Source organism: Urocitellus parryii, chromosome 11 (genome assembly GCF_045843805.1).
Source record: "Urocitellus parryii isolate mUroPar1 chromosome 11, mUroPar1.hap1, whole genome shotgun sequence".
Lineage (NCBI taxonomy): Eukaryota > Metazoa > Chordata > Mammalia > Rodentia > Sciuridae > Urocitellus > Urocitellus parryii.
Genome location: NC_135541.1, coordinates 117,390,002 through 117,399,669, shown reverse-complemented (window position 1 = coordinate 117,399,669; position 9,668 = coordinate 117,390,002). Strand labels below are relative to the sequence as shown.

Sequence of the window (9,668 nt, the reverse complement as noted above, 5' to 3'; positions counted from 1 at the left end):
CATGACCTTTCCACACACAGTGATCTCACCTACTTGCCAGTACTCTGGCATGTGACCCCAAAATAATAGCATCCACAACTCTGAAAAAGAAACAAGATTTGAAGGCCATTTGTCTAATGTTAAGAGTGCATCTTTTCCACTGGTGTCACATGGCTTAGTCTTGCATTATTAAAGATGCATACTTATATATTCTGCTCTTGCAAAGTCACACTCTTTGCAAGGGGTCATATGTGGGTATCGTAGGCGTTAACTAAGGAAGCAACTCATGGGTGCTCAGTATCGGTTCTGTTTTTCAGTAGGAAAGTCATTTCATTCTCCGAGTTTCAGTTTCTCACTTACACATTTGGATCATAATATGTGCTTCCCAAGGCTGCTCTCAAGTGTAAATGAAGTATAGCATTTTTAAATAACAGCACAGTGCAGGTGTAAACAACTAACACATTAAACGGATTCATGTTAGAGGTTATCAGTTAATTTCCCTTTCATGAGACAATTTGATAGGCTAGGGGGCCTGAAATAAGCAAGGAAGCCAAAACAAGTGAGAATTGGGTGACGACATAAATGATCTGGCTTTAGTTTTCTTTATCTCCACGTCCTATCCTCTGCAAGTCTCAAGTTTCATAAAAGAAAGGCAGTTGACTAACCTCACTGGGAGACATCCTTGTCATCAACCAAAAACAGGGCCTCTGAGGGAGAGATCCAGCTTTATTCCTTCTTGCTTCATTGGTGAGGAGATTTGTGGAAGAAAAGGAAAACACCCAGAATCAAAGTTAATCAATCAGGAGACCTTTATTGATAAATGGATCTTGAAAAGACATGTTGTGAGGAGGCATCTCTAGCAGAGCTTCCTGTTTGCTCTCACTCCTGCAGGTAGGAGGACTCCTAAAATGTCTCACTAATGTTCTACACACACACACACACACACACACACACACACACACACACTCCTAAGGTGCATGAATAACAACAGAAGACTGGTTTCTCTTTACACAGTTTCCCATTCGGTGAATGTCTGAAGAAATGGATTTCAGTTTAGCTTGCCTTTCTTGGCCAATCTTTGTGATTTTAGATTTTTTTTGTCTTCAACATATGCTGCTAGGAATATCTCCAAGGTATGCCCACCAAATTTAGATATGTTCTGGTGCATAAAAAAATTAGAAAAATATCATCTCCTGTTAATCCATTAGCAACAGAGAAAGTGTATAATTTTCTTACTTGAGAATTAATTGAATATATCTTATGCACCAAACTTTGTAACATGCATTAGAAAAATATTATGTCATTTAAAGACTGAGACGCAGAAAATATTCAGAAAGAGTGCAAGGGAGAGGCAGGGATTTCCTGGGTTCCTGGAACAGAGTTAGGTATCTACTTATATTTTCCAGGGTTGGTTTCTAGTTTGGTTGAGATTGTGATAGTGTTTGCCAGGCCTAGAATTCTGAATGAATGTATGTTTTCTTATAGTTTCCATCTATTATTTTTCATTCAATTGAGAAGAAAAACTTGACATTGGAAATAATTCATGTGATCAAGTCAAGATGTTACGTTTTTTTAGAACTTTGTATTTGGAAACAGGGGAGTAATATTCTCTGTCCCTGAACATGTTGCTCAATTGCTTGATCAATTTCACTTTGGGGATTATTCCCCCCTGAATGAGAGGTCCACCTTAATTCTAACCTTGTGCTTCACTGCTTAGAAAGGAAGGATCCACATTAATGTGGCAGAGAAATTGTTCTTCCCACAACTCTACGAAGCGCTGATTTGAACTCTTTATTTCTTAAGCTGTAAATCATTGGGTTGAATAATGGAGTTAGGATAGTGTAGGATACTGATATCAGAGCATCCTGGCTCGATGAGTAGTTGGACTTAGGCCTTAGGTAGATAAAAGAGGCACAGCCATAGTGGACAATGACAATCATAAGGTGTGAAGCACAGGTGGAGAAAGCTTTGTACCTGCCCAGGGTGGAAGGAAACTGGACTATGGCTGAGATGATACGAATGTAGGACACCAAGATTAACAACAGAGGAGCAACCAAGACCAATGCACAGAGCATGAAGATGATAATCTGACTGAAGTGGGTATGGTAGGATGCCAGTTTGAGGACAGGAGAGATGTCACAGAAGAAGTGATGCAGTTGGTTGGAGGAGTGGAAGGGCAGGTGAAAAACCAAAGATGTGATGATCTGAGCCACAGTGAAGCCACAGGCGCAGGCAGCAGCCACTAATCCCAAGCACACCCCATGGCCCATGAGCACTGTGTAGCGTAGCGGGTTGCAGATGGCCACGTAGCGATCATAGCCCATGGCTGCCAGCAGGAAGGAGTGAGAGCAGCCCAGGAAGAGGAAGGTGAACATCTGGATGGCACAGCCCAGGAAGGAGATGGTCTTCTTCTGAGCCAGCAGGTCCACCAGCATCTTGGGCACAATGACAAAGGTGTAGCAGGTCTCAGAGCAGGAGAGGACTGAGAGGAAGAAGTACATGGGGGTATGAAGGGCTCTGTCCAGCACAATGGTGGACATGATGATGGCATTGGTGCCCAGTGTGAAGAGGTAGAGGAGCAGGAAGACCACGAAGAGCAGCTGCTGCAGCCCAGCCAGAGCAGAGAAGCCCAGGAAGACAAACTCTCTCACCACGGTGTCATTGGTCCACTCCATGGAGGGTACATCCTCAGAAAACAGTCCAGGAGAGAGGAAGAGAGAGTGGCAAAAGGCTCCCTGAAAATTATGAGAATCACTGGAGATTAGTCATGGCAGAGCAGGCATTCTCATATTTGGGGTTCAAAATACATCATTCCTTCTCCCTTCTAATTTTTCAGTAAATGAAATACCTAAAATTGAGTCAGTTTACATTAGCTTTTAGGTCTCCTTGGTCATTCTAACACCACAGCCAAGAAGTTCTTGCCATTTCAGATTCAACCATGTCTCCATCCCCACAAGGTGGCTGACATTTCAAGTTTTCCACTTGTTCATTTGACACTTGTTCATTTGGTTTTCTTGCATCCACACTATTTTAGGGAAAGATTTCCCACAGTTGCAAAGAAAGTAGACCATCTGAAATTTATATCTATATATAGATATATAGATATATATATCTTCATATTCTTTTTGTTTGTATTTCCTTATATCAAAACTTATACTTTTAAACTCTTAAATTTAATCTCTCCATAGCTCAAACTATATTCTCTTCCACACTCCTTGCTTTACTTCTTGGCAGGAATCATTATTTCTATTTTCTCATATTCTCTTTATGCTGACTATTACCTCTGTATTCTTATTCGGCTCCAACAGCTGGAAACATTCACTTCTTATTTAAGTGCCTCTAGCCCAAGATGGAGCAGGCCACACACCCTCCAGTGCAAGTCTGAGAGCCTTTTCTACCACAGCAGAACCGCAATCTTTTTTCAGGACTTTTGTGCATGTCCATCATTCCCCTTAACCACTACAGAAATTATGTTGTGGCTCTCCTGCCCACTACTACTCACATCTCTTTGATTTATCTTTCCCCTGAAGCCAGATAAACCTTCTGATACATAAATTTCATGACAGTTCTCCAGTCCTCAAAAATTTTACTCATGCCTGTTGAATAAAGTTCAAACCCTCCAGTTTTTCAAAGTCTTTCATCTAGGGAACCAAACTATATTTCTAATGTTCTTCTGTACCATTATGTGTTAGTATTAGGAAAAGAAGTTTGGGCCTTCTTTGTCTTTATTCCTTGCTCAAAATTGTTTATTACCCATTTATACTTGTAGATATTATATAGCTGTTCTGAAGTCACAGCTAGTCCACACTTTCTGGAAGCTTCCATGGTCCTGGTAAGAGAAGTTCTTTCTTCTTCAGAACTCACATAAAACATCAAAAGATAATTTAATAAGACATTCACTTAATTTTAAAGTATTAGATTGAATTGTTCTCATCTCTCTCTTCTCCACTAGATTTTGTACTGTTGATGGAAAGATGGGAATTTCATGTGTCTTCACCTGATTTCTATTTAGTCACCAGTATTTAATAACCTCTCAATAAATAATTACTAGATAAATAAAAAAAAAGTAACTTGTTAAGCTATTACTGATCTCATTGATGGCATCAAATTCATGAAGTAAGAGAATCCTGAGTGTTACCCTGGGAATGAAGATTGCTCAATATCAAGAATTTTTAAGGATTTATGTACCACATGTCCTAGTGATCATTCATTCAAACCTAAAAAAAATATTTTTGGTTTAAAATAAGAAAATAGTTCTGAATAGGATAGCTGGTCATTGGAACTCCATACACTTAATATTATTCCCAATTTCTAGTACATTTGCAGCTCTCTAAAGTATATTGGAATATAGACATTATAGAAATAACACTTTATTCATCCCATTTAAAAATATCACTAATTATTACCTTAACTGATAGTAATAACAAAAACTTTGGCAATGTGTTCAACCTTAACACAGAACAATTGACTCAAGAATACCAGACAGTACACAATGAATATTAAGCAGTATGATTATAATCATGTGTGAGGAGCTGTATGTGATAATGATACTCATATAAATAAGTCCCAGCCCAAGGCTTCATGTTGACTTTGGTTCAAGAATCAGACATATTCAGAAGAGATTATTATTTAAAACATAGTGTTTTACATGATTGATATTCATTTGGAATTATAAGAGTACTACTAAGACAACTCTTGTATATATCCATAGAAAATAATTTTTAATATTTTTATTAATTCTTTATAGCTATACAGAATAGCAATGTTCATTTTGACCTATTCAGATATTTCTCAAAAGAAGAAATAAAATGCCCCATAAATATAAGAAAAAATGTTCACTATTTCTATCCCCAGCAATCAGAGAATGTAAATCAATTGTATTGAGATTTCATCTCACTCAAATTAGAATAACAATCATCAAGAACAAAAATACTAATAAACACTGGTGATGGTATGAGGGAAAAGATACAATCATATACTGCAAATTAGTACAACCACTTTGGAAAACAGTATGGAGATTATTCAAAAAGCTATCCCACTCTTCAACATTTAGAAAAAGAACAAAAATCAGCATTTTATATGTGATACAGACACATCAATATATATCACAGTGCAATTCACAATAGCCAAGTTATTATGGAACCAGCCCAGGTGCCCATCAATAGATGAATGGATAAAGAATTTTTAAAACTTATTCCTAGGTTTCTTTACATCTGTTACGGACAGGATGAACTAAATAATGCTTGGCACAATATCATGAGAATGGTACTATTGAGTTTCTGGGAATTTAAATTCAGATACAAGCACCAATATAGGCAAGCACCATTGCTTCTGCTAAAGGAGTGCTGCCTGATCTCTGGTGTTTCTATTTCCATAATAGTATTTAAACTTCCCCAGCTCTGAGAAAGGGACAAATATACTCTTCTTGCTCCATGTTGTTCCTGTGGTTATTTGCCAAAAACTAACATAAGACTTTTTATTGCCCAGTAGGTTCATAGATTTATCACAGACACACTGTTACCTTTCTCTAATTTTAGATTCCCTAATTATCAATACTACTAATGAGTTTCTACATATGTGATCTGAAATTTTCCCCTAAGAAGCCGGGTAATGCAGGGATCAAATGGGTTTTGAGTTGAGACAGATGTAGGTTTTAATCTGAATCTGGCGTATTATAGTGGTGAGGCCTAACATCTTCATGGCCCATCTCCTCCCTTGTATGATGAGAAGAGGAATTTCTGCTTCCCAGGGCTATTGGAGGGGATTCATTGGGATCAACTATATGAAAGAGACCAGTTCGATAATTAGGAAGTGCTTACTAAATACTGCCCTTTCATTACTTTATTATTATGTTTTATGTACTTTCCCAGATAGGGGAAACTTAGGAGGGATCCTTGTTCTCCGAGGTTCTTTACCCTAAGTGTAAATAACTTGGTTTTCCATGAAGCTCTGTTCTGCACTGGGAAGATGCAAGCGTTACCAACCTTGAAATACCACACAAATACTTTGGTACCTGGTTGTTCTCTAGGTAAGGTCCTATATGTAGGATATTTAGACTCTGGTCAAAGGCAAAGGATGGCTCCCATTTTCTACTTTGCGGGCAGGATAGGAGAAACCACAGAAGTCTAATTGTAAGTATTCTTAGTCACATACATCAGTTTCCCCCTTACAGATGTTTTGTAATTATCGAGCATGCATATTCTACAAAGCTGGTTTTATCTACATTTGTAGGCATCAATTTCAACTGTTTATTGAGCTCCCAAAGACTGGAGCAGATTGTCTAGTAATTCACATGTTTTATGATTTCTCTTATGTTCTAAGAACTACAGATATAAAAATAAAATTATTATTCATTTTTCAGGGAAAACAGAAGCAAATGGCTGTGCAGAGTATAAGAAAACTATCATGGATCTTATTTAATATGGTTCAAAGCCAACAAAATGTCCTGGAATTCTTGAGGAAAAAAAACCCAGAAAACTTCAGGGAAGGCTTTGAACAACAAGTGATATCTTAATACTACATGTGAGCATTTTGACAAAAATATAGACTGAGTCTAAATGACATCACGGATGTAGACAATTTGACTGAATTGATTAATTTTTTTATTAATATTGATTGGCTCTTTGGAATTGAAAATAAAAAATATCCCACTGTTTTACTGCATGTGCACATTTATAAAGGAAAAGCATCACTTCACAGAGGCCTGTGAAAACCAGTGTGGCAAATGTTACAGCTGTAGATGATCTTAAAGATCTAGCCTAGTAGTCTACATTGACAGATGAAAAACTTGGGCACAGAGAATGCTAGAAAGATCCAAGACCAGAAAGCAACTGAATGGATGTTTAGTTAAAAAAAAAAAAAAAAAAAAAAAAGAGATTTCTTGTCTTTCAGATGAATGTGGTTCCATGACATGATGCTGCCTGAAAAAACAACTTTCCCTTTTTGCATAGCACTCACACCTGTGTTTCCCCCTGTACCTACCTGCTTTCTGTCTGCTTTTGCTAGTGGTTTTGCCAGATTCTGATTTTGTGTTCCCACAAGGCAGGGTTTCTTTGTGTCTTTGTATCCATCAACTGTATTTGCAAAGCAATCACAATCAGCCCTGTATTAGGTAGTACAACTTTGTCTACTTTGTACTAATAAAGCTCTTTCTAAAAAAAGGTCATTATTTAAGATTTTGTAATTAAAATATCATTGAATGCCCTGTTAAGTCAGAACCAAAAGCATCTATGTAAGTTTAGGAGAAGCAATGAGTTATTTAATTTATAATATGTATAAAGTTTATATGGACCATTTTGTGGAAGTTCACATTAAAAGTTAACTGATACTTGCTTGGATTCCAGATCTTTAACTGTGGCCTTTCTTGTTATTGGTTCTGCACCAGCATGGGCCCGTCTCCTTCTCTCCTTCTTACCTGAGATGTGAAGGCCTAAGTCCTGCTGGGTGTTTGCAGTTATACTCTGTCCATTGTCCCGTTTCACAGTGTAGGAGGTGCTAGTCCGAGACGCTTGTCCGCTATTCATGAACAGGCTCCCATTTTCCTCTTCCTGAGAGAAGCCAGGGGCAGAGGCTACCAGACAGGAAACAGTAGAAGTACTGAAATGGGTCGGGGCTGCTGATACCTACTCAGGGGAGGAGATGGAATGATGGTCTGGAGTCTCAGACCCAGACCAAAGCAACTGTCATCAGTCTCTCCCTGCCATTTTGTGACAATTGACCAAAGACTACACAAGCCACTGCTAATGATGGTGATAAAGCCATTGGCACTTTCATTTTATTTATTGGGAGAATAGAGTTCTTCCGTGGGTCTCTTGATGCCAAAGCCATTATCATAGAGATGTCACACTGGGTTTAATTAACAGGTGAGTTGATTGTGGAAAATAGAGGCAAGTCACCAAACATCCAATTGCTGAAAATTGGGCCCAACATTAGGGCTTAGGGAGCATAATGCTCTTAGCCACTCTCAGATGCAGCAATTTTAGAAAACTGTATTAACTTTAGGTTCTCAATTTATTATATTATTAGAAGGACAAAAATGAACATTTACACAGATAATTAATTCATTTTAGCTGGTACACTGCAAAATTGTTTAGCCTTAAATCTGTTTTTCTGCTTACAACTGGGTGGTGGGTTGTTGTCAGGCTGAGAGGGTAGATTGAGCAGTGGCTTTTTACCGTGAAGGTTCTGGTCAGGATAATGAGCTCACCCATCTCACCATCCCAAGTTAATTTTTCTTGCTCGACTCCATTGTCCAGAACCCCACAGGGTGTTGTCAACATCACTTCCTATCCCTACGTCAATGGATGTTTAAGACCTCTGACAGTGACTTGATGCCCTACTAAGAACTCATCAAGTAACGAATTAATGAAGAAATAATGACACTGAGAACAAAAGAGCTACTGGAAACAAGACATGATGCCCCTGAAGAAGTAAGAAACCAGAGACGTGGAATTTAACATATTTGAGTCCATATGTTGAACATGTTAGTGGTTATGCCCAGCTCTTGCTCCCATTGAGTACTCCAATTTTACTTGGTTTTATTTTCCCACTAATCTCACCCAATCACTCACCCCCAAGTTCCAGGATGGAGTGGGTGCTATGCACCAAAGCTGTGAGCATGCTGCATTTTCTCTGGCTCTAATGTTTGGTTCCAGAAGGGCAAATGATCCAACTCTGGATAATGAAGTAAAATTCAAATTTGTCTCGTGACATTTGATTTCCCTTCAGAATGAATTTGTTCTTCTTCTGGACTGGACTCGGTGAGCTGAAGGTGTCAGAGACTATCATGTTTAGACTAAAAATGGAACAAAGGGAACTGGGGTTATGGCTCAGTGGTAGAGCACTTGCCTAGAACCTGTGAAGTACTGGGTTCAATCCTCAGTACCACATAAAAATAAATAAAATAAAGATATTGTGTCAATTTACAATTTAAGAAAATTTTTAAAAATGAAACAAAGGCAGAAATAGCAGAAATATGAGATGCCTGCAGGTAACTGTTTGAACTCTGGGTCAACCTGTACCTGAAGCCATTTTATCCCTAGACTTTTCAGCTTACATAGGTCAATAGATTTGATTTTTGCTAGTGTCAGTTTGAGTTGAATCATCTGTTATTTACAGACCAAGGAATTCTAAATGATAAGATCCTATCTCACTCAAGGATGGATCTGAGATGATTTAACAAGATATCCTGTTAAGGCAAGTGTAAACATATTATTTCAATATATTAAGGAATTAGAGGAAAGGTAAAGTAATTTTATATTATCAAGATAAATTCAGGAGGAATCATGATATAGAAATATATTCTATGAGGCCCAATATATTTATTAAATTTGGGCTAAAAGTTAAGCACCAAAGTTCACATTCACTATTTAAAGAGCCAACATAGATAATTACGAGTCATATTGTTTACAGATATAAAATAATACTTGTGATGTGATTCCTGGTATAGAAGTGCTAATTATATTAATGCATCTCTAAGTAATTGTTGGTTATCTGGACAAAGTGTCTCTAAAACAATGTGACTGTGTCATTCCTTAGAACATCAGACTTACAGCCTAAGAGAAGTGTGTAGGTTTATTTATCTATGCTTAACCCACCCAGCTCCCTGGTTTATATGGCGACTACACTGGATTAAGATTGTTCAGACTGTCCTCCAATAAAATTTCCTCTCTACAACATTTTCGGGGCTT

The 9,668-nt window shown here is 37.9% G+C and overlaps 1 protein-coding gene across 1 annotated transcript; it reads right to left on the bottom strand.

Annotated features, from left to right (window-relative positions):
- Positions 1-1,279: 1,279 nt before the first annotated feature.
- On the bottom strand, positions 1,280-2,654 carry LOC113176364 (olfactory receptor 10K2-like). The gene is made up of 2 exons (XM_026380831.2): positions 1,958-2,654; positions 1,280-1,341 (listed from the first exon to the last, which is right to left on the bottom strand). The coding sequence occupies exons 1-2, from the start codon at positions 2,652-2,654 to the stop codon at positions 1,280-1,282; spliced, it is 759 nt and encodes a 252-aa protein (XP_026236616.2).
- Between the last annotated feature and the right edge of the window lie 7,014 nt (positions 2,655-9,668).

Bases quoted from the DNA above. Each gene is read 5' to 3' on its own strand.
- LOC113176364 (XM_026380831.2), bottom strand. From the start codon at position 2,654: ATGGAGTGGACCAATGACACCGTGGTGAGAGAGTTTGTCTTCCTGGGC. The intron at 1,342-1,957 runs GCAGGTACAAAG...CCAGGAACCCAG, and splicing joins CCAGTTTCCTTCCACCCTGG to GAAATCCCTGCCTCTCCCTT.